Source organism: Talaromyces proteolyticus (assembly GCF_021365285.1).
Source record: "Talaromyces proteolyticus strain PMI_201 chromosome Unknown BGW36scaffold_5, whole genome shotgun sequence".
NCBI classification, from domain to species: Eukaryota; Fungi; Ascomycota; class Eurotiomycetes; order Eurotiales; family Trichocomaceae; genus Talaromyces; species Talaromyces proteolyticus.
This window is the reverse complement of record NW_025764281.1, coordinates 822,375-850,296: the sequence shown is the minus strand read 5'-3', so window position 1 is coordinate 850,296 and position 27,922 is coordinate 822,375. Positions and strand designations below refer to the sequence as shown.

At 46.3% G+C, this 27,922-nt stretch overlaps 13 protein-coding genes across 13 annotated transcripts; 7 read left to right on the top strand and 6 right to left on the bottom strand.

Moving 5' to 3' along the window:
• The first annotated feature begins 121 nt into the window (after positions 1-121).
• BGW36DRAFT_318086 (Muniscin C-terminal mu homology domain-containing protein) lies at positions 122-3,689 on the top strand. The gene is made up of 8 exons (XM_046212593.1): positions 122-345; positions 414-506; positions 573-658; positions 710-1,395; positions 1,443-1,825; positions 1,881-1,960; positions 2,015-2,120; positions 2,171-3,689. The coding sequence occupies exons 1-8, from the start codon at positions 310-312 to the stop codon at positions 3,359-3,361; spliced, it is 2,661 nt and encodes an 886-aa protein (XP_046073025.1). The 5' UTR covers positions 122-309; the 3' UTR covers positions 3,362-3,689.
• A 563-nt stretch (positions 3,690-4,252) lies between these two features.
• BGW36DRAFT_294970 (M protein repeat protein) lies at positions 4,253-6,517 on the bottom strand (the record flags this gene model as incomplete). The annotated part of the gene is made up of 3 exons (XM_046211134.1): positions 4,253-6,166; positions 6,241-6,392; positions 6,457-6,517. 3 exons carry the CDS (start codon positions 6,515-6,517, stop codon positions 4,253-4,255), a joined length of 2,127 nt encoding a protein of 708 aa, XP_046073024.1.
• A 404-nt stretch (positions 6,518-6,921) lies between these two features.
• Positions 6,922-7,665, top strand: BGW36DRAFT_426261 (50S ribosomal protein L30e-like protein; the record flags this gene model as incomplete). Its single annotated transcript, XM_046220238.1, has 2 exons — positions 6,922-7,216; positions 7,280-7,665. The coding sequence occupies 2 exons, from the start codon at positions 6,922-6,924 to the stop codon at positions 7,663-7,665; spliced, it is 681 nt and encodes a 226-aa protein (XP_046073023.1).
• A 360-nt stretch (positions 7,666-8,025) lies between these two features.
• BGW36DRAFT_147899 (putative 60S ribosomal protein L30) lies at positions 8,026-9,396 on the bottom strand. The gene is made up of 6 exons (XM_046209481.1): positions 9,177-9,396; positions 8,992-9,108; positions 8,887-8,935; positions 8,779-8,828; positions 8,501-8,535; positions 8,026-8,446 (listed from the first exon to the last, which is right to left on the bottom strand). The coding sequence occupies exons 1-6, from the start codon at positions 9,183-9,185 to the stop codon at positions 8,386-8,388; spliced, it is 321 nt and encodes a 106-aa protein (XP_046073022.1). The 5' UTR covers positions 9,186-9,396; the 3' UTR covers positions 8,026-8,385.
• A 34-nt stretch (positions 9,397-9,430) lies between these two features.
• BGW36DRAFT_376341 (indoleamine 2,3-dioxygenase) lies at positions 9,431-11,296 on the bottom strand. The gene is made up of 2 exons (XM_046215868.1): positions 11,182-11,296; positions 9,431-11,091 (listed from the first exon to the last, which is right to left on the bottom strand). Exon 2 carries the CDS (start codon positions 10,943-10,945, stop codon positions 9,593-9,595), a length of 1,353 nt encoding a protein of 450 aa, XP_046073021.1. The 5' UTR covers positions 10,946-11,091; positions 11,182-11,296; the 3' UTR covers positions 9,431-9,592.
• Positions 11,297-12,238: 942 nt separating this feature from the next.
• BGW36DRAFT_426258 (uncharacterized protein) lies at positions 12,239-13,079 on the bottom strand (the record flags this gene model as incomplete). The annotated part of the gene is made up of 2 exons (XM_046220237.1): positions 12,239-12,952; positions 13,005-13,079. The coding sequence occupies 2 exons, from the start codon at positions 13,077-13,079 to the stop codon at positions 12,239-12,241; spliced, it is 789 nt and encodes a 262-aa protein (XP_046073020.1).
• Positions 13,080-13,728: 649 nt separating this feature from the next.
• Positions 13,729-14,932, top strand: BGW36DRAFT_376339 (uncharacterized protein). Its single transcript, XM_046215867.1, has one exon. It carries the CDS (start codon positions 14,158-14,160, stop codon positions 14,488-14,490), a length of 333 nt encoding a protein of 110 aa, XP_046073019.1. The 5' UTR covers positions 13,729-14,157; the 3' UTR covers positions 14,491-14,932.
• A 1,412-nt stretch (positions 14,933-16,344) lies between these two features.
• BGW36DRAFT_358086 (uncharacterized protein) lies at positions 16,345-16,896 on the top strand (the record flags this gene model as incomplete). Its single annotated transcript, XM_046213935.1, has 1 exon — positions 16,345-16,896. One exon carries the CDS (start codon positions 16,345-16,347, stop codon positions 16,894-16,896), a length of 552 nt encoding a protein of 183 aa, XP_046073018.1.
• A 1,187-nt stretch (positions 16,897-18,083) lies between these two features.
• Positions 18,084-20,433, top strand: BGW36DRAFT_426255 (amidase signature domain-containing protein; the record flags this gene model as incomplete). The annotated part of the gene is made up of 12 exons (XM_046220236.1): positions 18,084-18,356; positions 18,406-18,681; positions 18,738-18,761; positions 18,832-18,913; positions 18,962-19,018; positions 19,077-19,168; positions 19,261-19,548; positions 19,601-19,648; positions 19,709-19,922; positions 19,975-20,049; positions 20,103-20,237; positions 20,303-20,433. The coding sequence occupies 12 exons, from the start codon at positions 18,084-18,086 to the stop codon at positions 20,431-20,433; spliced, it is 1,695 nt and encodes a 564-aa protein (XP_046073017.1).
• A 459-nt stretch (positions 20,434-20,892) lies between these two features.
• On the top strand, positions 20,893-21,790 carry BGW36DRAFT_406504 (uncharacterized protein; the record flags this gene model as incomplete). Its single annotated transcript, XM_046219005.1, has 2 exons — positions 20,893-21,572; positions 21,633-21,790. Coding segments are annotated over 2 exons (837 nt in total), but the record flags the coding sequence as incomplete, so codon positions are not given.
• A 494-nt stretch (positions 21,791-22,284) lies between these two features.
• BGW36DRAFT_406503 (uncharacterized protein) lies at positions 22,285-23,540 on the top strand (the record flags this gene model as incomplete). Its single annotated transcript, XM_046219004.1, has 3 exons — positions 22,285-22,824; positions 22,915-23,203; positions 23,316-23,540. The coding sequence occupies exons 1-3, from the start codon at positions 22,316-22,318 to the stop codon at positions 23,538-23,540; spliced, it is 1,023 nt and encodes a 340-aa protein (XP_046073015.1). The 5' UTR covers positions 22,285-22,315.
• A 278-nt stretch (positions 23,541-23,818) lies between these two features.
• On the bottom strand, positions 23,819-25,526 carry BGW36DRAFT_460448 (uncharacterized protein; the record flags this gene model as incomplete). Its single annotated transcript, XM_046222092.1, has 4 exons — positions 23,819-24,479; positions 24,552-24,721; positions 24,781-25,115; positions 25,178-25,526. 4 exons carry the CDS (start codon positions 25,524-25,526, stop codon positions 23,933-23,935), a joined length of 1,401 nt encoding a protein of 466 aa, XP_046073014.1. The 3' UTR covers positions 23,819-23,932.
• A 1,134-nt stretch (positions 25,527-26,660) lies between these two features.
• Positions 26,661-27,455, bottom strand: BGW36DRAFT_396304 (uncharacterized protein; the record flags this gene model as incomplete). Its single annotated transcript, XM_046218143.1, has 2 exons — positions 26,661-27,353; positions 27,408-27,455. The coding sequence occupies 2 exons, from the start codon at positions 27,453-27,455 to the stop codon at positions 26,661-26,663; spliced, it is 741 nt and encodes a 246-aa protein (XP_046073013.1).
• Between the last annotated feature and the right edge of the window lie 467 nt (positions 27,456-27,922).

Genomic DNA, 27,922 nt, shown 5'->3' with positions numbered 1-27,922 from the left:
CGGCTCCCAACAGTGACGGAATCGGCAGTCACGATTGGCGAATCAGCCCGGTGGAGAGCGGCAAACTGCGGGCCTTTCTCCGCCCTAGCAAGCAACCTCGCCCGACGTTCGTCAAGACTCAAGATGGCTTCTCTGTGATCGTTGTTGCTGCATAGCTGCGCTGTACAGACCCGACTCGGCTCGAGCCCCGTTATCATTAGCTCCTCCTATCTGAAGGCTCGCATTAATCATTAATCTCTAGTTCCCGCCTTGCTCTCTCGCTAATCGCCGCTATATTATGTACTCCACACGACAATAGGAGCCGCTGCCATGGATCTAACAAGACAAGAGTACCCGGCATTGTTGGTGCGTTGACGGGAATTGCAGCATTCCCCCGCTGGTTTTACATGTCGCTAACCGTCTATGATCATCAGACATCGCTGCAGCCGAATCAGGCTACCACGGTTTTGAACGATCGCATTCGTGTGATTAACAAAGTCAACACTGACATCGCCGATTGGTTGCAGGTACGTCCCAAATAGGCGAGTGTATGGGCTTATAAGGCTATGTATTGACTCGTACGGCTTGAATAGGAGCGGAGGCGCGTTGAGGAGCTCTATGTGCAAGGTCTTCGCAAACTTGCGCGGAGACCGCAGCCAGAGGAGAACGTTTCGTTGGGGTAAGAGCATGTCTTGTAAAAAGGTGGTGAGGCTTGCTAAAACAATAAAAGTGTCTTTCAGATGCCATGGAAACGGATTATCAATGCCACCGAATCGCTTGCAGCCTCACACGAAACTCTTGCATCGAAAATCGAAGAAGATGTGGAGAAACCGCTGAGGGACTATGGATCAAGGCACCGCGAGTTGGCCTCGATGCCTTCAATTTGTAATGACCTGGTGCACTTGTCGAAAGGCTTGGAAGCTGCGCAGAAAAAGTTGGAAAAAGCAAAAGAGAAACGGTCCAAGGGCTCAGAAAAAGCAACCGCAGCCTCAACTTCCTTGGCCGAAGCTACTCAACAATGGGAATCCCGCGCGCCATTCGTATTCGAACAGCTTCAATCAGTTGATGAGAGCAGACTTAACCATCTCCGCGACGTTCTTACCCAACTTCAAACCCATGAAGTCGACCAAATAGAACGAAGTCGACAAACCGCCGAAAGTTGTTTGAATGCCTTGCTTAATGTCCAGACGGCTGATGAGATCAAAACATTTGCTGCCAAGATCAATGGAGGAAGAGAATCGGCGCCTTTGAGAAGAAGCAGCTCAGTTAATGCAGCTCCCACGCCTCTAGCTCCCGTGTCGTCACCTCCTGTGTCAACAGAAATTGCTGATCTTCCTCCGCCACCTCGTATTCCTGATGATGCGGCTAGCCAGCACTCTAATCGGTCTGGCCGTTTCGCTCGCGAGCCTCCTCCCGGTAAGAAGTCTTCATACGCCTGCGATACAAAGCTAACATGGTCGTAGTACCTGAACCCAGACATACGCCAAAGTTGGGAGGTTTACGCAGGTTGGGAACCGTGATGAATCGTCGTAAAAGTGTTGTATTGGGCTCTGGTTCTTCGATTTCCGGTCAGGAGAAGAAGATCCGGCCAGCCTTTACATTTCGTAGAGGAGATTCATCTCGGGAGGCACAGCAACTTCCGTCGACCCCTCCAGGTCGAGATACCCCCAGCATTACAGGCGACTTCACAGCTAGCCCTACTACGTCTGTCTCATTGCGTGAGCCTCCCGTACGCGAAGAATCCAGCACCATTGCGCCAATTCAGGAGGTGACAGAAACAACTGTTACTACAAATGGAACTACCAAACACGAAGCCACGGGACAGAGCCAATCAGCAGTCGCCCAGGTATGTGCCTTATCTAAATCTAGACCTCACATGTTAACGCTGTTTCTCCCTGTAGCCACAGATAGACTCGGAAGGGTATTCTGAGCGGCCACAGATTATCGATGAGATAACAAGAGCACAGAGAGAAGCCGCAGGGTTCGTTTACGTCCACTACATGAAAAAGTTGACTAATCTAAATTGAATTGGTAGACTGGAGGAATCAGGCTTAAACCTCAAAATCCGAGATGAACCGATTCACGAAGACGAAGGGCGAGCCAAGCAGGCTATGGATGACATGGCGAATACGCTACGCATGGTAATTACGCATGAACAGCTATTTCTGAAAAAGGAACTAACATGTAACAGCAAGGGTTGCAGTCTGGTGTCAGGCGAAACGCAGGAACCATTCGTGGTCGACGCGATGTTCGAAACACTGTTTTTATAGCGCCATCAGCAGGCTCAGAACAAGGACCTAGTTCTGGACTTGGTGCAGCACCAGCGGCATTTCCGAATACATTAACCTCTCCAAATACATTGGCTGTGTCTCCTACCCCGGCGGCGCCAGCTGCACCTGTCCCAAGCCAGGAAGATAAAGCAATGTCAGACACAACGTCGATTCACTCATCGCACACGCTGCATAGTATTGCGGGTCCTGTTTCTCATCCAGAGCTACATGAACCTGGATTGAATGCGTCTGTAGTCGAAACAGTCAACAGTTGGTTTGAAGGAGGCAATATTACGAAGTCTTTCGTCGTTGGTGAGCTTGCATTAGCATACAATGCCGCCGCAGGTTCCACCACACAAACCAACACAGTACGTCTGGATAATTTTGCATTGCTTGAAAAGGTTGCGGCAAATCCTTATTTTGTGGCTGAGGTATCCAACACTGATGACGAAAAACGTGGCGAATATAACGTGTCTCTGGCAAAGATTGCACGGCCTATTCCCACCGTTGCTTTCAAATATCAAATCCATCTTACGCCCTCCAACCTATCATCATATTCTCCCGTCATCTTTACTCCAGCTTGGAATATTGAAGAATTCCAAGCAAGTACTATTATTCCTTACAAACTTAACCCAGCCTTTGTGGCCAGCACACCATTAGAGTCGATCATTTTGAAAAATGTCATCATCACTGTCAACTTGGACCTCTCTCCCGAAGACGAGATAACTAAGCAGCCTCGCGAAGTGGCACGAGCAACAAACGTCGCTATGTACCCGAACACCGGCGCCGTTTTCCGCCGCAAACAGTCTGCAGTTGTATGGAAACTGCCCGAATTAGAGGTTAGAGCTGACTCAGACAGTAAACTGCTTGTTCGGTTTACCACTGCTGTGAGCTGGCCTCGTAAAGGGAAGGTTGAAACTAAATTCGAATACGACACAGCGGAAACATCCCCACGATTAGGCGTCAGCGTCGCTGAGACTGCAGGACAAAACGAAAAAGACCCGTTCGCCGACGAAGGAACTGCTATCAACCCATCTACTCAAGCCTCGATAGCATGGAAGGAAATTCACACTTTGCGGAAACTGACAGCTGGCAAATATGTCTCTACGTGAGATTGCCAAAGGTTTTAATTTTTCATAAAAATTTACTCAACTTATCTTGTTGTGTCGACTGTTTTGGACAGCCTATCTTTCGCTTCTCTTGTTTAGTATTCTGGCTTAACAGCATTTTCTTCTCACTTTTTATTACCCCAACAGTGTTTCCTTCCCCATCTATATGAACATCTTGCTTGTTAAATAAACCCATCCCAGCGCTTATTTCATAGCCCCGCCCATCACAAAATGTTTCAAGTTGGCACTTGCAATAGATATCAACTTTGTGATCATGGATCAATGTTTTCGAGTAATATGAATAGTGAATGGAGATTGTATACTCTTGGTAAGAAAAGTGTAAAATTCAAATGGTGATCTACTTGTAACCCAGTTCCAATATAACCTGAATAGCTGGTAGCTCGGTATGTATGGATAGATAAGGCCGCGCATACCGGGTGACCAACTGGACACAGCCTGTCTACTGAGAAGCGGAAAAATTGTAGACTGTCCAGGACGTGTTGTATTTCTTGGTTGTTCTTCAGTCGATATTGTTATTTTATCAGAAGATGAGGTTGAGGAATACGGAGTGGATGAAAAAGCTGAGTCGGTGCTGATTCCCGGATGCATGTTGTCATTTTTCTGCTCGTTGTTTGTCGTCCTTACCATAGCCAAATAGATATAGCTGCCCATTCTTATCCATCTTTCTACAACAATACTAATTTGGAACTGATATATCACATGCAACCAACATACTCATATATATAAATATCTTGGTAATAAAACATTACGCAAAATTGACGAGCTGATATCAACGTTAAATGTTGGATATCTTCACCGGGTATCTAGAAGCCACCACCTAACGAAATATGGACTCTTTTGTAATTGTTGTCATATATTTCTTGTGCTTGCTCTTTACACCCGAGCTGCGCGAGTTGTCTTATCATAAAACTCAAGGGTCATGGCAGCAAGGAAACACGGTATATCTTTCCTTTCTTCAACCCAAAACTTAATCAGATGCTTGATTTCCAACGCAAACAGACTATTCGGGCCACCTGAAATTTTCATTGTGCCGTTTTCACCATCGAATATAATTGAATTCTCCTCGTCGTTCCCCATGCTTCCTGGGCCACGAGCATCTGGTCCTGCATTGCGATCACCATGTCGATAAGCCGGCGATAAATGAAACATGGAGGTAACCCGAACACGACCATTCGGAAGGAAATCAAGCTTGTAGCCAAGCACAGAGGCAACTGCTTCACGGAATTCAGATGATTTGGCGGTCCATATTTCCTTCAGACGGCGCATGCGCTTCTCCTTCTCTGCAACCGTGCGTTCCATATCTTGCATTTCGAGCTTAAGGCTCTCAATGGTGCTGATGGGAACTACTCGGACCTTTGAGTGGTCGCCTCGTAGTTGTGAGAGAAGATCTCGGTTTTCGGCTTGCAGGGTTCGCAGTGTCGACATCTTTAAGTTCTCGGCTTCTGATGTGGGATTTGCACGCAGCTCGAGTATCCGAGTTCGTGACCGTTCTTGTAAAGTGGTAAGATGTGATTTGGTTGCGTCTAATTCGTGACGTAGGACCTTGGAGTTTTGTTCAGCTTTGGAAAGCGCTTCTTGCAATGTACGGTTCTTGCGGGATAGTACAGAAAGACGTTCCGATTCGACATCGCTGTCTGCGGGTGATAGAGGTCTTTTCAGGCCTCGAGATGGTGCCTCCTCTGGCGATGCTTCACGAGCTGATAGTTCTTCGTGGATTTTATGTAGCTCCACGCGATATTCGTCAACCATCTGTTCAAGTTGCGCGATCTGTTGGTTTTTGTGCTCATCATAGCGGTTCTCTTCTTCATGCATGGTCAATTCCTCCATATCAAATGTCTTCAGCTGTGCGCGGAGATATTCAACTTCTTTGACTGCCAGCGCTCGCTGGCGTTCTAGCCTCAGCTTAGCACGGGTATCGCCAGGCCCACCAGATGCGGACGCAGCATTTCGAAATTTTTCAAGGTCCTGTTTAAGTTGACGCTTTTCAACCTCTAGACTCTGAATAATCTCGTCCTTTTCTAGAAGTTGAGGCTCGACATTGCCTAATTTATCAAGGAAAGTGAGTTTCTCGACTTGTTCCTGAACAAGTGCCTTTACGACAGCCTCCGGAGAGTCGAGATTTGCAAGATCGTCGGTAGATTGGAGGAGACTAGTCCATGACCTGCGCTCATCTTCCAAAACTTGCTTCTGGATTTGTACGTTCCCGAGCTCGGTCTCAATGTTTTTCATCAGTTGTAGTTGATTTTCAAGGGACTTCTTCTGCTCCTCCACAACTTCAACATTCTTCTGAACTTTGCGTAGATGGCGCAATTCTGTTATTTGATCGCGATTCGTCGATTCGAGACTCTTGATATGTGCAACTTGCTCGGAAAGCTCCCTTTTGAGAACAACCAGCTCTTCAGCCCCGCCACCATCGGCCTTTAAGCGTAAGTTCTCTGTTTCTAAATTTGTGACATCTATTTCACGCTGCGAAAGCCGTTCTTGTACTGAATCTGCATGGTCTTTTGCAGTTTGTAAGTCCTTCTGAACATCTTCCACCGTCTTTGCTAGGGATACACGGATTGTCTCGAGTTCGTTGATCTGGTATTTGTATTGCCGTTCCTGATTCGACAATTGCGCCTGTACATCGGTCATTTCTTCCTGGATGGACTGGTTTTGGTCTTGTAATGTCCTGATCCGCCGCTCAAAGTTCGCTTTTTCGTTCAGCGCAGATTCTTGGACTTCTTTCAGCTCTTTGGCCAGAGCTTCGCTTTTGCTATTCGCGCGGTTGCTGGATGCTTCAGCTGCCTATATAATGCGTAGAAATCCCATTAGAACAGAGCAGACAGCACGTATCACTGATACTCGCCGTGCAAACTCACCTGCGCCTTCCTGAAATCAGAGTCCGCTTTGAGCTGAAGCTCTCGGAGCTCTTTCTCGTTTCGTAGTTCCGTCAAATCTCGCTCCTGCTTGAGATTGTCCAGCTCGTAACGTAGCGTGTTCACCTGAACACGTAACTCTTCGTTGTCGGCATCTGAGAAAACCCCCATGTCAGCACGTTTTCTTCTGAGTAAAGAAATCGCCACAGCAAGACGTACCTCTCTTGACCGGTTGTGACGGCCGGATCGACTGCCGGAACGATACTTCGCTGGAAGCCATTGCTGTAAACGAGGTCGCCCAAATCAGATTGACTACTGAGACCGGAGGGAATGACAGTCAGGATTAGAGTGCATTAAAAGGCGAACCATCCGCATAAATGTGCGAGGGACGCGATGCCCTACGAGTTGTTGTGGGAATAAGGCGCGACCGATCAATTCATTCTCCAGATGTTGCATTGTTTTGCTTGATCATAACTTGTCTGAGCTAGTCGGCGACGCGGAAATCGAGCTTGGAACCAAATCAGGCCTAGCGCCAAAATTTCTCAAGGTGTGCGGAGTACTAAACCTTGGGACTGATTTTTTTTAAACCATCGAGTTTCAGCCGATTTCTTCTTGACTCTAACACCATCTCATTCGCCGCCGATTTTCAAAAGAATTTAACATTGCTCTCAAGAGCCATTGAAAATGGGCAAGGACAAATCCGAGAAAAAAGACAAGAAGGAGAAGAAGGAGAAGAAGCGCTCTGAAACCGACGGCGTGCAGAAGCAGAAGAAAGAGAAAAAGAAGGAAAAGAAGCTGTCCGAAGTCGCCGAGAAGGAAATACTGGAGGAATTGCAGAAGCCTGAGACTGTGGAGGTCAATGGCGCCGTCGAAGTCACTGAGCTTGCCGACAAACCAATTGGTGCCCTGGTGCCATTTGCGAACCCTCTTGTCGAAGAAGAAAAGACTGCCAAGAAGGTGTTTAAGACTGTGAAGAAGTGTATGTTGTACCGGGTTTGCATTTTATATGATTATGATTATGGTACTGATTGTTTTTGTTTAGCCGCTGTCAACAAATCCCTCAAGCGAGGCGTCAAGGAAGTCGTCAAGGCTCTTCGCAAAAGCCCCATCCCAGCCGCCAACGTTGCTGTCACAGAGCCTATTGGAGTTGTTATTCTCGCCGCAGACATCTCTCCACCGGATGTCATCAGTCATATTCCCGTGCTGTGCGAAGAGCACGGCGTTCCCTACCTGTTCGTAAAGTCGAGAGCCGAACTCGGTGCTGCTGGTGCCACGAAGCGCCCTACCAGCGTAGTCATGGTGACCCCCAAATCCGCCGGAAAGAACAAGAAGAAGGACGGTGAGGCAGGAGACGATGAAGACTTTGGCAAGACATTCGCGGATATAGTGAAATTGGCTCAAAAGGAGCAAGAAAAGGTCAAGATCTGAGGGAAAACTTTTCTCGATTTGCCTAGATTTGGTGTATATTTTCTTTTCGTTCTTCATTTGCTTTCTTCATACTTTATCACGGCAGAAAAGCTCCTTGTTCTTGTCGGCACTGTTCACGGGGATATGGCTTGACTTCTCTCGTTCTAGGCATACGGCGTTCTTTATTTCTTACTGGTGTATAGAGGCGGGAATTTAGGATTGACGAATAATTTCATCAGCCATTTATTTCTATTTCACTACCTACCATGGGCTAAATTTATCTGGAAAGTGTAGAGCAGCATTACTACAAGTTTGCAATCATCTACACCTTGTGGGCTTCATTTTGAAAGTATGAATTGAAGTAAAACGCTAACCCACAACGCCAAAATATCATTTGATAATAACGCCTCAACTCAGAAGTTTGAAGCCGTCCCAACAAGCCTAATTTCTACCTCTACATAACTCGAAGAGGGAATGGAAGAAAAATGAAGCTCAATAATCTCGAATTTTTGATCGTGGTATCATGGTAAGCTAGAGAAAACTTTTTTCCTCCCGGGACGCCTGGCAAAATTGCCCAACACGACTGTGTTTTGTAAAACACAGCATGTGGTCTTATGTATAATGCACCTAGGTCTGGATATGATTCACGATCATACAAGACCCAGAGTACCCTTGCTGACTTCCCTTCAAAGAATGAATGGCCTTCATGAGAACGTATTAAGCAATTCTTAAAACGAGAATTTAAGCCTCCTGGGAGAGGATGTCGGAGTCACCCTGGTCGAGGACAGCCATGGTGGAGCAGCTAGGTAGATCATTAGCATATACACCAGCAATCAAAATTGACTTGTTAACATACCGGAAGAGTTTACCGCAAGCAGTTCCGAGCTCAATCTGCAAGCAAAGAAGAATCATGTCAGTCAGAAGCTCTCCAGAATCCCTTCGTTGCAAAACAACAAAGGTGATCCCTTCTCCGAGCAAAATCCGCTCTCCGAAGCCTCTTCCCGTATCGGAAAGAACAGATCTGGGAATCGACCTCTTCTCTGAGCAACGGAGATTGCCTCCGAAGGCGATAAAAAACCACAGGGTAGTGTGGAGATTATCTCGGGTTCATGTGGGAAAATTTCGTAGACTCACGTTGTTGCCGCTGAAGTGGTGAACGGGAGTCTTGGCGAGCATGGCGTAGTCTGTTATTTGATTGTCAGTTTTGATTGTTCAGTCGGGGGTAGTTAAGTTGAGACTTACACTCCAGCTCAGACTTGCGGAGAGGAGGGCAGTTGCCAGCGATCAAGATCTGATGAAACGCTGTTAAAATTCGCCTTCAAGATATTCAATTCGATCCAAACTAACCAGCTTAGCCTTGCCAGAGCGGAGAGACTTGAGGGTGGACTTTTGGCCCATGGTGACCTTTCCACTCTTCATAACCAGAGCCAAACGGCTGGCGATGGTGTCACCGGTCTTCTTAGCCTGGACATCGAGAGAAAATTAGGATTTATTCAGACATGTATTTTTGCATTTTGATAGAGATTTAGTACCTTGGCCATTGCGAATATTGAGCTTCTTTTTTTTTTTTGGACGGAGGATTGGCGATTGGAGTGGTCGGATGTCGAAATCGAAATCGCAAATCGTCTGCGGGAAGCGCAGAAAATGATGTGCGCGATAAGTTAGGCGAGGGTTGCTGACTAAGGCTGCGTGTGCACAAATGCGGTTAGCGCTGCTTTAGAACTGTCACCAATTACTACACGCAGTTTTCCACATTACACAAGGAAAATTGTCTAGCTTTTTATTTCTTGAGAGGGAGTTAGATATGTAAGCTTGATAATCCTGTTCAACATTGCAGATGACTGCCTACGCAGCCCACAAGAATATGAGGTCGTAAGTATCCATTAATTAACATCAATTTAGAATCTAGAAAACAGTATGTGTATATATCGAGCTATGGTATGGACCTCTAATAAGCCCGACCAAACTGTTTTGGAACTGTAACGTTCACACCCAGCTCATTAGCTACATGCAATACCCACGCTGGATCCCGCAGGAATTGACGTGCGACAAACACCACATCTGCCTGAGGCTCAGGCCCGCTTAGGAGCTTCTCAGCCGCCTTGGCCTCTTCTTTCACATCACCATGCTCATCCTCCTGATCGGCTCCTTGCACAATGTCTTTCGCCTGGTCGGCATCTGTGATATACCCTACCGCGCCAACAAGCGTCTTATGGCCCGCAGCACGCAGCTCCTTGCGAACCTGCGCCGCAATATCGACTTGATATGACTTTACACGCTTGATTTTCTGTTGCTCATTGTTCCCGCCGGAGCTCACATCCACCAAGTCCACTCCAAGCTCTTGTAATTCCTTCACAAACCGAAGCGTCGATGGCACATCCCAGCTGCCCGTCTCCCTCGCCACTGGCGAATCCTCCAGCCACTCCGTACTACTGACACGCAGGAACAGTGGCATATCAGCGGGAATAGCACTGCGAACGGCCGTGATGATCTCCCGCGCGAAGCGTGTGCGGTTCTCGTACGAGCCGCCATATTCATCCGTCCGTCTATTCGTGACCGGACTCAGGAACTGGGTGAGCAGATACCCATGTGCGCCATGGATCTCGAGAACGTCCACGCCGGCCTTCACAGCCGTTATCGCCGACGCCACAAACGCAGCGATCAATTCCTTGATCTCGGCAACACTCAATGACCGCGGGGTGTGATATCCCGAACCCCATATCATGTCCACGCCTCCGGACGGCGCCACAATATCACCAGGCCAGCCATACGCATCCGCATCCGCCCGCAGACTCGTTGTCGCCGCATCGGCAGGCCTTAACCACGGCGCCGCCATACTCGCCTTCCGGCCCGCATGCGCCAACTGCACGCCAACCTTGGCGCCTTGCGAATGCGCGAAATCAACGACGCGCTTGAGACCCTTGAACTGCGCAGAATCGGTACTGTGCTGCCAGAGGCCAATATCATTAGGCGAGATTCTGCCGTTGGGCTGGACGGCGGTAGCCTCGACAAAGACCAACGCGGCGCCTTTCAGGGCGAGATGGCCCAGGTGGGCGATGTGGTAGTCTGTCAGAGCGCCGATGTTAGGCGACGACGGGTTATTTTCGGCAGAGTACATGCACATGGGTGACACCACGATGCGGTTTTTGAGGGTTACATTGCGGATGGTGAGGGGTTGGAAGAGGGTTGGGATGGAGGTCGAATTATTGTCGACGACCGCGACGCCGGCGTTGTTGGCTGTAGTGAAGTATGAGAGCCCTGGTGCTGGTGTGACTTGAGCTGGTGGGAGCGTGGATCCCATTGTGGTGGAATTATTGTGGGGAGTTGCAAGTAAAAGACGTGCTTGAGATCTGCCGGATTGAGGGGCAGTGGTGAGTTATTTAAGGAGACAGCAGTCGCAATAGATATATATCAATTGAAGCTGAAGGGCATTCCACTGCTTTATAACTGAGTTATCCATAGAATTAGTAAGCAATTTGTAGAAATCGAACGAACAGAGCAGGCAATCAGGTGAGGATTTCATTTCAATTTGCCTACCATGGGAATTTATTGGTATGTACAGTAATCAAGCCATGACGTAGCTAAGGAAGCCCTAAAGTTAGTCATCGATTTGTAAAAGTCGAACGAACAAAGCAGCACTTGACGTTTTCGGATATAGCCTTTTTCTATTGATCGAGCATGGATGACCAATGCTGTGGCGGACTGTTGCATGATTCAGTTACCCCACTGAGAGAGACTGGTTTGTCGTATGATGCTAGGTCTCAATTCAACACGTCTAGATCAATACTCAATCGGTATGGTTTTAAGTTTTAAGCGTAGATAAACTCTTAGAAATAAGTAAATTATTAACTGGACTTGTTGATTCTATTAAATATATCATAGTTTAATTAGCCAATTATGGCTGTAGAGCATTCTCCTGCCTACAGAGGAACTGATTGCAACATACACCGGCTCCTTGATTCCATATTCGAAGACCGCAGGTAAATTCGGTGTGGCTGGGCAGGATTCATTGTTCTAAATCTCGTTCCCTGCCTTTGAAGACTTCGTAACTGAGACTCGTCTTGTAAAGATCCTGAGAGCATGCGAGAGCGAACGCCGACTCATGCTGCATAAGCGCGTCATTGGAAGCGAATGTTGACTAGACGTAGAGAATATGATGCAATTCGAGGAACCACCACGTTGATTTGACAAGTTTCCATGTTGCTCACGATAATGACAACACGCCGCCCGGCAGAGACGACTATGTGACAAAAAAAACGAGAGAAGATGCCCTAAACATCCCAGTCTGAACATATATTATTGATGAAGTGTAGTTGAAGGACGCGAAACAGAAGAACACAAATGAGCAGATAAGATATGAAATCCAGGGATAGTCGCTGAGAAATGCTAGTTAAAAACGTCACGCCTTGCTACCTGGAAGTAGATGGTTGGCACGGTGTTAGTCTGTGTCAACACGACACAGACTATATTCGAAAATGCGAAGATTCATGCACCCACATGCCAGAGGCTCCATACTCCAAAACAATCAAGAAAATAATATGGTACACGTGAATGCAGCGTAATATATAGGTTTAATGTTATAGAGCGTTCTCCTTCATTGGTCGTGGTTCTCTCCCAGTAGATATTCCATGGAAGCCTTTTCTTGATCATCCTTAATCTTGAAAGCTGCTTTCTTTCGAGAAATAAAGGCCCGGGAGAGTGCACGTCTGGTCCGACTTCTTCCTCGACCCTCGTCGTCAGTCGATGATTCTCGGGCATTATAAATGACGTCAATAACCTCAACGATCATGATAGCCACAAGTAGCAGCAGAATCAAAACCATGGTTATCGTCCCGAAAGTGAGATCAACACGAACCCCTTGGGCTTTGCCGGGGATATTATATGAGTCGTGGTAAAATTGGCGAGATCGTGAGGCCAATTGAGAGTTTGGATGTGTAATTTCAGGACAGTGGTCGATGAGATAGCCGTAGCGACTTCCTGTGCTGTACTGGCATACTTTGTAGACGGTTTGGTCTTCAACTTCATTATTTGTCGTAGTAGAACTGTCGTAATGAGAATATTCTAGCTCTTTCTGTTTAGTGGAGGGTTTCTTCTTGGATGCATGGATGCGTTGGTCTCTTGAAAACGATTCCATGATCGGTAACTTTGGCTTTCGCTGAAAGGTGGGATGTGAGGGCTGCCAGCCACAGCCCAGGGCCACATCACAGGAGAGGGTACCCGCCCGTCGTTGATCGGGTTGAGGACGTGAGCGAGGGCGGGTAACTTCCCTTTCGCTGTCCTGTGCTGTAAATAACTTTTTCAGAGTGGACTGCTCACAATCAGCTTCTGCTGTTCGAAATGGGTACTAGGCCAGCACATACCTCTCCGTACGACCGATTTGGGTCCTCACTAAAAGGCCGTGGCGGAGATGGGATATTGGCAGGCACGGGCGCCATTGTGTATGAATCGATCAGTTGCAGCAGTAGACCTTTTCGAGAACAATAATGATGATCAAACTGGACGAGTCATGCCAGGAAGAACGTCGATCTGGATGGATTGAGAAGAAGAAGTGAAAAGGAAAGAAAGACGAAGGCCAAGGGAATGTTATGTGATGCAGTAGATGCAGGTGCAGGCGCAGGCGCAGGTGCGATGTTGATGATGTTGATGCTGCAGGGTGAAGGAGGAAGAAGAGTGACTGAAATGGAGGAAGGCGTGACTACTAATAATAACGGCGACTACAAAGCGCAGCGGGCCTCTAGGTGCAGCGCGGATTTTTATGGCTAAGCTGATCGCCGGGCCATACAATCACAGTGCAGGAGACTCGCCCTGCAGCTCGGGTTTAAGCTCCGTATACTTCAACGCGGTGCGTATTTTTAGCGATCTCCACTGTTGGAGAGAGCCAAGACATGCAAGAGTGAACAAAAGCTTGGCCCCACCAACATGGTCTCAAGGACAACAGCACAGTTAGTTAATAAATAACTATAGAATAATAGAGAGTAGTATAGAATATATGATTTGTCATATATGATGAGACAACTATTGACGGACTATTCTCTCGAATACAAATTAATAGGCAAGGAGACTTCTCAAGCACTGTAGTATTGCCCTGGAGGCTCGAACTGAGAGGGCAAAACAATGTCTTACCGTGAATTCGGCTGCCTACGAGGGAAGAAAAAGGCTAGAGGACACAGCTGAGCGATTTTCCTGAGCCAATCAATGCCACCGTGCTAGGCTGCCATTGGCTAGCAGCTCTGTGAACTCTGTGTATTGTCAGGTAATATTTCAGCCTCAAACGTGCTGGACCGCCTGTACAAATGCCGCTAGCCGTACTGGAATCGACCACCGGTACCACGTTAGGCCGCTTTTAGATGCCTGCAAAGCTTGACCGGCGATACTGTGCCGCTTGCAGCATAGTGCCGTGGGGGCAGCGGGGGCCGCTTACGGTTAGGCGGCCTGGCTCTGTCTGGGAGGTTGACCTTTTATGATTCAGATCTGATTTGCTAATTCGTATTTAATAATTTTAAACTACACTGAATGTGCTTTTTCTTCCAACACGATTTCAGTCAACAACAATCTCTCGCGTGTGATTGGACGACCGCAGCGCTCTTCTTTCTTGGCGGGATATTGGGTTGGTTCAGCAACCACGTGCTCCCAATTCCATGCGGCGAAAGAGTGCGAAATGAAGGGGGCATTCCTCTGTGCGGCGCATTTTTAATATTAATTGATTACAAAGTATTACCTGCCCTTGCTTTGAGTCACCCTGGACTCGTCGCCACTCGGCTAATTGGCTCTGGCTCTCTTCAGCATTTGCACCAGGACAACACTAACCGAACGTATTCGTACCAAAACATGTTGAAGATGGCATGACGCCATGACTCTCCGACACATCACCTTAGAAAGCGGAGGGATAGCGCAATCTTGTCGGCGCTAGGCTATTTAATATATACTTTATAACATATGCTATAGCATAATAGTACAAGAGATCTGTCACTGTCAGGCCCTCATACGTCAAGCGGGGTCTGAGATGGGATGATCGACACACTTGCTCTCGAACGAGCCTCTGACCGAGTGTCTAGGTGCGGGGATGATAACAGATAGACGGCTGCCGGCCGATCGTCCTGGCGTTCACCATTCATATTCAACCATTCTGATATCATAGAGAGTGTGATTAGCATTGACACCATGCTGTAAACAAGTAAGATAGAGCAAAACAATTATATAATATCCCGGCCTGATTAATGGAACGGCACATAGAATAATAACTAGGGGTTAAGAGTAATGCTGGTCACGCGACTAATTGGATGCCTTGGGAAACTGGCATCGACCGCAAAATAGGCGTCCTTTGCCAACACATGCAAAGCTCCCTTAATTTACCACAGCAAATTTACGTGATTTTTACCAATTTACAGTAATACCTAATTACGCCCCATTTTGAGCGTTACAATTTACATACACCTTTGCTAAGCCTTAATCATTGGACAATATGGGACTAATTTAGCCAATAATAAATATTTTTAAAAGCTGATTATGAATTTTTGTGAAATTTCAAAGATCCCGTTACATTGACCAGCCCAATTTACAGTAATTTTACATTGACTTACGATATATTTGATACACCAACCCTAAAGTTCCTACGAACTTCTTTTTATGTTTCAAGGGTCATATTCGGTCCTCCCCCTGTAACTGTCGCCGGACGGAATTTGAGAATCCAGCTGGCAGAGATGAGTGGCTGTGCGGAAGTAAATTGGTTATTTGCCATACCATTCGCTTTCTTCAGCGAATGTGTAACTTAAAACACCGAGGCTCGTGAGGGAAAATGAAAATAGTAACCTGACATAAATTCTGATCTGGCACATGGAGTTTCCTTCTAGACGGTTTCCAATATCGTTCGCGTTGCTTAAGAACCTTGACTCGATAAGACTAGCTAGATTGGAGTTGTTTCTTCTTGATAATCAAGTTCTGGAAATGCTCAACATCGATATTAAGGCTCGTTTGACATCTACGGTAACTTTAAAATGAGAAAGACTCTAACATATGGCTTGATAGAGCGGAAGGGCCTCGGGACATTGTGTAGGTTACAAGCCAGGATCAATCAAATATCTCCAAAGTATTTTGACGAACCTGTTCCATTGCCTGCCCTTCAGGCATTGGCTCTAGGAATTTGTCAATCTCATTAATCTGAAAAGAGTTTGGTAGATTAACTCAGTGCGTAATATTATATTCCTCGTAAAATGAATACTAGTCAGCAGTTTCCTAATTGATAGGTAATACTAGAATTAATATTATTCTTATAAATAAGAATATTAAGTTATGAGTAAGTATTAAAGACCATCCCAACCAGCCAATAATTATGTTGTGTATCGATGTTCGACACTTCTAGCGATCAAAATCCTTAAGCGTATTCAGCCTCGAGAAGGGTGCGTTCTCATGCGGACTATGTGTCAAGTATAGCCACCGCATACATTTATCTGAAGCATCAACCATGCCTTATACCGCAACAAATATCTATTCCATTGCTAAAAGTTCATTGTGCGTTAACTCATCCTGGAAGGACGTATATTGTGATGGACAGGATCAAAGAAGACATAATTGGCAATGGCCAGATAAAACGATGTAGGAAGGAATTTGGGAAGGGAGATATTCTGCACGTGATATCACGGTCTATTTTCGGGCCAAGAAAAAGAAACCTGATCCTACAACTCCCAACATAATCATAATCAAATGGCTCCCCACTTCATAATCGGGCTCCCGAAAAAATATTCTAGCAAGGGGAATAAGTGTGTTCCACCAACCAACGACTTTATCATAGGGACCTGGCACGTAACTCACTCGAGCCTACCGCTCTGGAAGGGGAAGTGCAATGTCAACATCACTTACGAAATCCTCCCCGCCGACTCTTCCGGGGTGACTAGGATAGATGATATTGTTAAGTACCAAGCTATCGGCTCTACGAAAATCAAGACTGTCCATGGTGTGGACAGACCAACCCCACAGAATCAAGGTGCCTGGGATTGGCGAGGCAAAGGCTTACTGATGTTCGCCAGCTCACATTGGGAGTGCCTTGGTTTTGGTCATACAGATGATGGTAACCAGTGGATTGTCACCTATTTCACCAAAACCCTCTTCACTCCTGCTGGCATTGACATTTACTCCCGAAACAAAGACGGGCTTTCCCAGACTACTATCGATGGGATACTCGAAGCTCTTAAAAACCTTGAAAATGAAGAAATATTGGAGTTTGCCAACAATATATTCCAGATCCCGCAAAACTAGTAATAATATTAACATCAACAATCTAACACTTAAGGCACATGATGCTATGGGACGACTTCCTCCGTGATCCAGCTGCCAATATATAAAAAGTCCCCCACACTTTGCGATTTTTCACGTCTGCGGACTCCATCGGATTCTGCAGTTGCGTTATGTTGAACCATAGCGCTCTCAGAGAAGTTTGTGATATTGGATGTGCTCTTGATGGCTGTTTTTTCGTTCAAGAGCCCGAAACTTCCTAATGCAAGTTTTTTAGCGCTCATTGGGGTGTTTGCAATGAAGGAATCTTGATGTTTACCATTGCAGGCAATCAATTTAATGTAAGATGATACCATAGGCTTCTTAATTGGATGACTTGCGTCGGGGTCGTTTGGCCCATTGGAATTGGGTGAAAGAGGCATCATGAGCTGGAGGCCCTTGTTTGAAAGGTATTGACTTTAGGATTGTCCGTTTTGACCTGGACAACTCGATGAGAGAGACTTCACCGAATGTTTTGAAAGAAGACCTGTCAAATTATCATGTTACAGCTGCTGGAACAGGCATATAGAAATTTGACCTTCAGAGCCTGGGGTTCAACGACCTAGTACTGAGCATTTCCCAGAAAATATCGTCAGTCCCTCAGTAGCAAAAGTATAATGACCTCCCATCGCCGAGAAGATTCTCACTGGAGTAATAGACTGTCACTAATCTGACCGTCACTACTAACGCCATGTCGGACAGCTTCTCTGCCCCTTGTGGGTTGCAGAGAGCCGGAGGAGCTCGCCGGTACTTCATCTAGCATTCCATTGACTTATTAGAAGCTATTTGCCCGAAGCAGAAAGGATACAGAAAGTGAGGCGAGCGCGAGAATCATCAAGACGAATTATCAATTGATATGAGCAGTATGACGCGCTAGAACGGATTAGGAACGGACAGATGCAGGCTCGCCGGTCACCGGTCGGTATTGTTCATTGGTTAGACAGATGCAGCTTTCTGACCGGCCCTCAAAATGCAGATTTGCGATTGGCTTCTCCTCTGTCTTAAGTTGAGCCAATATGGTTAATGGTATAATTGAAAACGAGACTACCCGGGGAAGACGCCCAAGCAATTGAACGAAATTTGATATTGTATCAACAAGCAGCGGGGACACCAGACAGCCAATGATTGTGACGTGCGAGCGAGTTCTCAAGGAACGGACGGGGGAGGCTGAAATGTCTTCATGGGAAGAAACAGCGGCCAAGAAGAGAGACCAACTTTTTCACAAGATCCCAACAGAATGGGTGCTTCCCAAGGAGATCCTGGATAGAGCAAAGGATCGGCTGAATTTAACGGGGAGCTTTCTTGAAGAGCTCCTCGACTCGCACACTCGCAGGATCACAAGTCTTGATAGCGTGGAGCTTGTAGATGCCGTTAGCAATGGCTCCTTCACAGCAGTACAAGTCGCAACTGCTTTTTGCAAGAGGACGGCGTTTGCGCATCAATTGGTATGTGGAATTCACGAAGCTGGTCAGACTCTGAATTGATCACTACCAGAACTGTAATTTGCTCGAGATCTTGTTCGAACCGGCTCTTGAGCGTGCCCGAGAACTCGATTGCCATTTCTCCAAGACAAACAAACCAATCGGTCCCTTACACGGGCTACCAATCAGCCTAAAAGATCAGTTTCACGTCAAAGGAGGGGAGACTACCATGGCTTATGTTGGTTGGATAGGATCATTTGAGGGTGAAAAGGGCACGGGTAAAGAAGGAAACTTTGAAAGTGAGCTTGTTAGAGAGTTAGTGGCCCTTGGGGCTATTCCAATAGCGAAAGTAGGCTACCGTTTGACGAGTTTCTGGCTTCATATGAGGCTGATCCATTACATAAGACAAGCTTAACACAGACTCTTTGGGTAAGTTTGGTCTTGCGTTATGGCTATACTGATTCTTTAAGGCTGATAAGGAACTCTTCTACCCGAACAGTGCGCTGAAACGAACAATAATATTCTGGGTTACAATTGGTTGCCCCATAATCAAGAATTGTCCTCTGGAGGCTCTTCGGGAGGTAAAATCGTGGACGTCTTGTGATGAATCTTGCTAAAGAAACTAACAGGGCAAGGAGCTTTGCAAGCTTTGAGAGGCACGACATTAGGATTTGGGACTGACGTCGGTAGGTTTCATGACACTATTCGCTTATACTGATTAGCGATTGATGACGATTCTCTTAGGGGGTTCGGTATCTATTCCAGCTGCGTTCAATGGATTGTATAGTCTGAAACCGTCTCATGGGAGACTTCCCTTTAAGGGTGTGCCGAATAGCGTATGTATAGTTATTTCCCAGTCATGTCTTCAATACCGCCTTTTTGTTCCAAACCTTCCATCTTTATATGGTACGAATATTCATTCTTTTAGTCTCCTGGTCAACACATCATACCAACTGTGGTAGGGATTTTCGGCACCGATATATCCTGCTTACAGTTTGGTTTTCGAAGCCTGATGGCGGCCAAGCCATGGCTCAGCGACCCTCATGTGTTAGAAATGCCTTGGAACGAGGATGCGACGTCCCAAATAGAAGATAGGTCAAAGAAGCAAAAGCTGTATTTCGGAATCATGGAAGATGATGGGATTGTGAAACCCCATCCACCGATTCTTAGAGCGGTGCGTATGGTGAAAGAAGCGCTTAGGGCGAAAGGATACAAAGTTGGTATTTCTACACCACCTCCAATTATGGTCTTTAATTGGGCGAGAGCAGACCCTTGCCTGGCATCCACCTTCTCACAGCGAGTCTGAAAGTATCCACGTATGTTACCAGTGGTAATCTCTAGATAGATAGCAACACGCCAATTACTGATCATGGTAGAGTGGAATTACGAACGCAGATGGTTGTCCCGATGTTATAAAACGTCTCAAATTATCCGGGGAGCCAGTGATACCTGAACTCGAAACTGAACTTGGAGATGAGCCCCAGCCTCCTATTTCATTACCGCAGCTTTACGAGTGGATGCGGCGGCTCAAACATTACCGAGAGGACTATCACAATTATTGGATGTCAACCTCAGAGGGCGATGATGACGGTATATTACATTGCGTTGAATACTGGACTGAAGTTTTAATTTTTCTCAACAGAAAATCCTGTGGATGCAGTGATTCTACCCGTAGCTCCACATGCAGCAGTGATTCCTGGCAAGTGGTATCACTATAGTAAGCCAATTGTGTCTCACAATGAAGCTGGGCATTGCTGACCACTATTACAGCGTACGGAAACCTCGCCAATACACTGGATCGCCCTACAGTTGTGATTCCGGTGACGACTGCTGATAGTCATATAGACCTTTTTGACCTTGAATACAAACCTATTAATGAGACAGACCGGAATAATTGGCTCTCGTGTAAGTATATATCTCGTGATATGATTCTTATGGTTCGAGCTAAAACTAATGTCTGGAGGAAACAGATGATGCCGAGAAATATGCTGGAGCTCCAGCGTCAGTTCAGATTTTAGGAACAAATCTTGGAGAAGAGAAACTGCTACGTTTGGCACAAGCAGTCGTCGATGCTCTAAATGATTACAAGCTGGGATTGTAAGGAATCTACAGATGTTAGCAGCTTAAGCTTCTTAGAAATGAAACATTTTGAATACATGTATATACTATGTTTACAGAATGACAACTTGAAATACATTGCAATGCGTTCGGCTTACTCGGTCAGTTGGTTTTTTCAGATTGATATGACTAAGGTATTGCATTAAGCTTTCTGCAAAGTACGTTAATAGCTTCCGGTTCAAGTTCATAGAGAATTAAAAAACACGCCGAAGAAAGCCCTCACCGGTTGGATTGGAAAGTGTCCGTTGATTGGGTGTCAATGGGCCTATCACCGCATGGCATGTGTTGCAAGCAAATAGCGGGATCGGGCACTGCGTTGTCTTTCACTAAATTAGTATTTAGTCAACTTGAATACTGACAGGCGGAATTGGCGAACACTGGAATTGCTAGACTAACCTTTGGTTTCTCGGAAAGAATCAACATCTCCTATTCAAGCCTGAAAATGGCTCTCCTAAGCCAAACTTCAAATCAATCCATGACCAACAATATTGATATTTGTCGAAGCAGGCTTCGAGGGATTCAGCTGCGGCTGAGGTTACTGCAAGTGAAGAGAAATCTGACGGAAGAGCAATTTCATGAGGATGCCGAAGCCCTGGAATTACTTATTGAAGAAAACGATATGAAGGTGCGCATTCAAGAGCTATTGGAAAAAGACATTGAAATGTCGGAATCGACAGTTTCAGCCGATGAACCCCAGAAAACAGCGAACAGCAATTTTATTCCTCCTGAAGACGGTAACTGGGCAGGACACGCGAGTTCCAAGAGTCAAACAACAGCTACAATTAGTGATCGTCATATACCACAGTATTTCGACCCATATCCTGATGTAACTACTGCTCAGTCGCAGAGAGGCGATTTCTCTAACCTGGTCGTAAATGAGCCCGTATTTCTTCAAGCAGACATGCCTGAAATCGGCTGGAATGAATCTCTTGTTCATTTCCCAGATGAATCATTTGTGTGGGGTCTCAATCGCCTTGGATCGTATGATGGGCCCAAAACAGCTGAGAGGCCTTCAGCATCGCTGAAACATACATCCAGAGTGCACCATAAGTCAAACACATCCAACGAGTCTACATTCTGGGACCCTGATGCCACGCAAAATGAGACTTCGGACCACCATGGGTTAGTAGCCTTTGCAGCTGTCGATAATGCTAGCGTCACTGCTGACCAATATTTGGACAGGCATTACACTTCGATCTTGAACGTAAATGGAGAATCAAACTCCGTCCAGATTAACCCTTCTGAGTTTCTGTCGGACCTTGGCTCGTTTTCTGTGCAGATGGCAGAGAAGGTCGACGAAATAGGCTTTGGAAACTCCGAGCAAGATATCAAGACTAGAGCCACCTACAATCCACTAGATGGCTCAACTATTGCTTCATTATGGGATGATATCTCGCACGGTATCATTCCACATGCTACCAATTCACTCGAAATAAGACAAGTCAACAGTGAAGCTGAGTCGGCTACTCAATTGCGTACTCTCAAGCCGAAACCAAGTTTGGGGATTCCCATGTCTAGAGCCGCATGGGATCTTTCTAACAACAGGTCCAAAGTAACAAAACAGGTCAATAACCCTACTACCCTCATTGCCAGAGTTTTGACATACTGTGTGATCTGTTGCAGATGTCTAAGAGAAGAAAAGTCCATTGCTGATTTCTTCTCTACAGCTGAAACTGCACCGTAAAAAGAAACAATCGTTCTCAAACGAGGCATTGCGCAAAGAGACAGCTCAGACTCGAAACAGGGGAGTTTGTGTCAAGTGTCGCACTAACAAGGAGAGAGTATGATTCTACCCATGTTCTAAATGTCTATATACTGAGTTCTCAAAGTGCCGCATAAACCCTCACGATCCTGAAGGCCCGTGTATGGGATGTATCAAGCTAGCGTCGTCCTTCTCTGGACACCGGTGTGTTCGCTGGAGAGTTGCAAAGCTGTCATTGTGTCGAGACCAGTCGGCTCCCTGGCCTGATTGGACCAAGAGATACAACAGCATGGAAGCGAAGAACATAACTAACTGGGCTAACGACGAGATTAGGATTCTCCAGTGTTCTCACAAGATAAAGGACTCTAACTACACTCTGTATGTCAGGAAGTTCGTCCCCATCGCAGGTGACATGCTTTGTGAAACTTGGTTTGATGAGACTGTTGGCGAGTTCAAGAAACATGATATAGAACCATATGCGGTGGTCGAAATGGAGGGTTTGGAGCGGGAAATGCAACGATATGTTAATGAGAATATCAGACAATTCATTATTGGAATTGTGGGTCTATCAGATGAGTTACTGTGGAAGACCTATGAGATGGCATTGAAGCGTTGTTCGGACAACCGCGTGGCAAGTTCCTCTCAGCACGATCCCTCGCCCGATATCCCCGAGTGACAGTTGCTGATTAGTGCACAGCGCGACAGAGAAAGGAGATTGATCCATAACGCACTTCGACTATGGGTAACCTCACGCATTTCCAGCATGCCAGAAGACATTTGCGGCGATGAAAAGATTACAAAAATGATTGACGATGAATCCAGCCCGTACAATGGAACTTATCCCTTAGCTCCAGTGATATACGCCCAGGAAGAAACTGTACTACTCACTAAGATCCAGAGACCTCTGCAGCAGCGAGTGATTACCGACTTGGATGCTTTGATGAAAGCTAATAAGAGAGAGAATTGGTTCACAATCTATCTCACGCTATTCATCCTTCTTCACAGTTGTTCTCTTACCTCGAGGCGTGATGAAGAGTTTGCGGTGCAGATGGTAGGTGGACATCTACGAAAAACAATATTATTCACGTCCTATACTTCTTTCAGGATCTATAACAATTTTTGGATGAATACTGGGTTTACAAATTTACTAATGTGGTCCGCAGAAACTCGGAACTCAATTTGTAAATCCAGAAGCCATATATTACAACCAGACTGGTGTGACCGAACTCATCAAGGAATTCCACCTCAAGAATAAAGGTGGAGTTCCCTTCAACATGGCTGGGGATCCATCAAAACATAGCGAGTTAGCGGCTGCTGCTAAATTGGAAGCAGATCAGATTCAATTCCTTGCGGAAACCTCATTTTGGGTGTCACAAAGAGGTAAATAAGCCATTGGGATTGGTCTTGATACATTCTGTAAAGAATATAAGCTAACATTGGGATCACCTGTTTCGAGACACAGAGGTTATATTCCAAGATATAAAACGACACCGGCAATCAACTAACGACTACTACTTTGTTTCTCAGCTGTATGACCCGGAATGGAATGCCCCTGTTGCTATGCAGTAGCGTAAGGCTAATAGCTCTTATGATAATGTCCTTTGTACGTACATGTAGTGTGTAATTCCAAGGAGGCATCATTAGAATAAGAAATGGAAGAAAATTCGTCAGTAGTGAGACCACGTCTTGCAGTTTAAAAAGCTGAATTATAATAATTCATAAGCGAAATGTTTCATCTTATAATCGATATTGCAGTAAGATGAGATGCGAGACTCCAAACTTAGTCGCACGGATACGGGATAGGAGAACGAGGGCCGGGACGCGGAGGCGGGGGCGGAGACGGAGATGGAGATCTGCCTCGAGAAGACACCCTCTCCTGTGACATGTACTGCGCTGCGTCCCAGGTACGGTGACGTTTTTCATCAAAGGTACGGGCCCAAACAAGTCTCAGGGAGGGCGGGAGTTTCCAAGCCATCTTCTCGTTATGAAGCCAAAGGCGAAGAAGATGGCGTTGGCTTCTGCGCTCAGCTTTGTCGAGGTTGATGCGTATATCATCATCACTGTAGGCCTCGCGGCCGTGAAGAATCGCATAATTGTTGATAAAGCGCATATCGCCCTTCTCAGTAGAAAAAGTGAGCTTGTGTTTCTGTGCAATGAAATGTACGGCGTCGAGCGCCTCGGCTTGCGCTTCTGTGAGACCTGGAATTCCCTGGGTTCGCGGAGAGATTGGGTGACCAGTAAGCACGCGGCGGGAGAAATTGATCAAAATCTGTTCATTGTGATAGAATAGTAAAGCACGGTTATAGTATTCTGGATCTCGTCCATATCTGCATGACAGAATTTAATGATTCAAATTGGATGGATGTAGATATAGAGTAAGAGTAAGAGTAAAGACTCACGTATCAAATGGCCAGTCCGGTTCTGCAAGGACGTGGATGAGATCTGGACGAGTTGTTGCAAGTTCGTTGTAAACTGTCCACGCTGATGCGACGATGGCCTCTCCTCCTGACTTGGAGGACTTGAGGGGGAGTGTTGCTACAATATCCGCAGTAATGTCGGTGTGAATTGGCTGAGACCAGAATTTCATCCAATTAGCCCAAGAACACATCGATACAACTACAGCCTTACTAGATCGACATCTGAATCAACACGATCATAATCGACTATATGGTCTGTGATTTTTGAATTCAGCGATGCGTGTTTTTTGAGTGTTTGGAAAGTGATGAACTGACGTAGTAAGTTTCCAGCCTGGTCTTGAGCACCCTTGTGAGCAGCAAGATAGCTTGAAACGCCTAGAAATATAATGAGAGACTCCCTGGAGGAGTATTCATCCACGTCGAGACCTCGCAATACTATGAATCCAAGGCCGTTGTAAATCTTCTCTCGGGCCTCCTCTAGGCGACATCGAAGACCGGGAAGGGGGAATGTATCTTCTTTGATATTGTCGAAAGACAAATCGTGTTCTTTCACGGTTAGCGGCAGTTTAACCACTCAGAAACTACGTTTAGGGTAAGGAAGAGCCTACCTTTGACTTGCTTGAGAGCACACCTGATCTCATTCTTGTCGGATTTCGACAAATGATAGACAAATTCAGCATCACTGTGGAAGTTGCTACCCTCCCAAACGAGAGGACCACTAACAGTTGTTGGCCATCCGGCGGGAACATCTTGTTTGAGTCCGCCTTGACATATGCGAGTTGTACGACGGGTCTCATAGTCAGCTGAGTCTGGATGAAATTTGATATGAGTGGCAGTCTGAGGAAAATTAGACAATGTTTTGTTGATATCGCCCAAGCCGAGAGTCTCTCGTAAACCAAGGGGCCAATACAGCGTTCTTGGTTCTGAAGAAGACGTAGTTATCGCAGCCGATGCCATGATTGTGACGGCTGTGGGATGCAAGCTGAAAACGAGAACTTGGGTCAAGGCTGAGAAGTTCACAGTTCCGATTTCAGCAGCCTCACACACACACGCATTAAATGGCCACGGGGTTGAGCCTCATACAAAACACTCCTTTTGCGACCCAGGTGTAGACTAGCTAGCTCCATGATTAATAGGCGCTTTAATTTCTTATCCACTTCCTGCAAATGAATGAGGCTGGCACCGCACCCGCGGAAAATAACAAAATAGCACGATGAGGGCTAATTGGAGTAGAACTGAAACGGGCGGGCTAAGTATGCACCCCAAACAAGGGTGGTTTGAAGTGACGTGGCTGATGGTGTGAGGTGGAAACAATATCCTTGGTCTATGAGTATTTTGCAGAAGAGCATTTTTATGCCTGAATTTTGAGCTAATTATGCAACAGTTATAATCTGATATTATCTGAATGTTTTCTAAAACTCATATATCTATCCTAATTCTACTCGTGTTTTAGTGTTTATCATGATTTTCCTTAGCACGTATATGGACATGACTGTCAATTTCTCCATGCCCTTGTATTACTTGTAAACTTTATCCTTAGACTTTAAGATATAAACCGTAAATTTATTAATAATTTTATATCAAGTTAATCTAATATTAAGGTATACTTCCGTTCTAGACTCCTTTTTTTGCCATCACAGACAGCATTATCATCGAATCTTTTCACCACGTCTTCTATGATGTCGGACAAGAATACGCAGCGGCTGAGAAACGTGTGCGACGCTGGTGATCTCGATGCCACCGCGAAAATTCCTTGAGTCTAGAGAAGCTGCCCTTGTCGAAGCGGTGCAGCAATCGACTTCGGGCAGTAACCCACCACACGAACGAGAATTTTGCAGATAAACATCGTCGTTAGGATTACAAATTCCATATCGGTTGGTTTGACACTCAAAATAAGTCAGATGATGCCCCAGAAGAAGATGCTGGTAGTATCATTTTTCAGTAGATGAATTACCTACGTTTGTATAACTTGTAGAGAAAAATAGAGATGTTCGCATGCTTTCTTATCTAAATCTATATATGGTGCAAAAGCCGTGTACTCCTAAATAAGTCCAGCGAATTTATAGCAGAGGAAAATATCATGACATCGTTCTAAGCACGCTGGTCATGCTGCAGATTGCCGTATGGTTGGGTGGCATCAACGGTGGTGTTAGTATAGGCGGCGCCGCTCTCGGCGGCTTTGCGCTGGATTTTATTCTCAGCAAGACGGCCGGGGTCTTTGCGGGATCCGATATCAGTGTTGAAGCTGGCGTTTGCGCTGTCGTTGCTCTCAAACCCGCCTTCTTGGAGATTCTTGCCATGTGGCTTGGTGCTGCCTAGGGTCTCGGTTACGGGGGCGATATATGATGCGGCAGTGCCGCCGTTGTAGGCGCTGCGGTATCCGTTATTGCTGCCGCCAGCAGTAGCGGCTTGACGCTCCTGAGTATTGTACTGCTTGGTACCAATACCCAATTCCTTCTTGGCCCTGGTGGAACCGCCAGCGTATCCGGACTCAGGTAGGTGCTTGCCAGGGTAGTCGCCCTGGCCACCGAGGGCGTCGGGGTATCTTTCCTGGCGGCTGGGGTTTTCACGAGCACTGGCTTGAGGCGCTGAAGAGAGCTGAGTGGCGCCAGAGGTGTCGGTGTTGTTGAAGGTGGATTTTGAGCCCGACACACCGAGAGGCTGGCTATCTGAGTTCTGGGCAAAAGCGCCATGTTGACGGACCGAGTCGGCGGCGAGAGAGTCGTTGGTAATGGGCCCTGGGTTTTCTTGCACGGGCTTGTAGCTGGCGGGGTCAGTAGTGACCTATGTAGCGTTAGTTAGGGGATCTGGAAAGGCTGAGATTTGGAAGGTACAGACCTTGGTGCCGGTGCCAGTGTTTCCGATGGGAGTACCTTGGAGATCCATTATGTCGAGTGTAACTAAGAGGATAATGCAGTAGTGCTGACTATAAGACTCGGAATATGTAGGTGAAGAATGTATCGACAGAACAGTCCGACTGTTCAGCGGCGAGACCTAATATAAACACTCTGGTACTTCTCTCGAGTTGGTGAGGATACGGAAAATGATGTCAGACTTACGGCATGGGTCCGATAACGTCAAGGCGATGCATTTGCTGGCATTCATGTCGACGGATCCTGTGGAGATATGATATTATCTCTTCTTTTCTGTTCTGGTCGATCTGTCTGCCTTTTTCCCACTCTGTAAGTCTGTGTTATCTGTGGTTGTTGCGATCGCATGCAGTTAGGGCTATGACATCATGGCAGCGAAACTCTACGGACACGCGATCTCCTGATATTGACATTATCACAGCGGAGTGAGTGGCTATCATTGTATTATTTATTCAAATACGAAGTTAAGTAGTTATAGCGCAT

What these genes read in the sequence shown, in the direction of transcription:
- BGW36DRAFT_376339 (XM_046215867.1), top strand. Translation starts at nt 14,158, where the DNA reads ATGTGCTTTTTCTTCCAACACGATTTCAGTCAACAACAATCTCTCGCG.
- BGW36DRAFT_318086 (XM_046212593.1), top strand. Translation starts at nt 310, where the DNA reads ATGGATCTAACAAGACAAGAGTACCCGGCATTGTTG. An exon ending in AAGAGTACCCGGCATTGTTG is followed by an intron (nt 346 to 413) that starts GTGCGTTGACGG and finishes TATGATCATCAG; the next exon opens with ACATCGCTGCAGCCGAATCA. An exon ending in CGCTCGCGAGCCTCCTCCCG is followed by an intron (nt 1,396 to 1,442) that starts GTAAGAAGTCTT and finishes ACATGGTCGTAG; the next exon opens with TACCTGAACCCAGACATACG.
- BGW36DRAFT_376341 (XM_046215868.1), bottom strand. Translation starts at nt 10,945, where the DNA reads ATGGGATCCACGCTCCCACCAGCTCAAGTCACACCAGCACCAGGGCTC.
- BGW36DRAFT_147899 (XM_046209481.1), bottom strand. An exon ending in GCTCTGGCAAGGCTAAGCTG is followed by an intron (nt 8,936 to 8,991) that starts GTTAGTTTGGAT and finishes GCGTTTCATCAG; the next exon opens with ATCTTGATCGCTGGCAACTG. An exon ending in ACCACTTCAGCGGCAACAAC is followed by an intron (nt 8,536 to 8,778) that starts GTGAGTCTACGA and finishes CTTTGCTTGCAG; the next exon opens with ATTGAGCTCGGAACTGCTTG.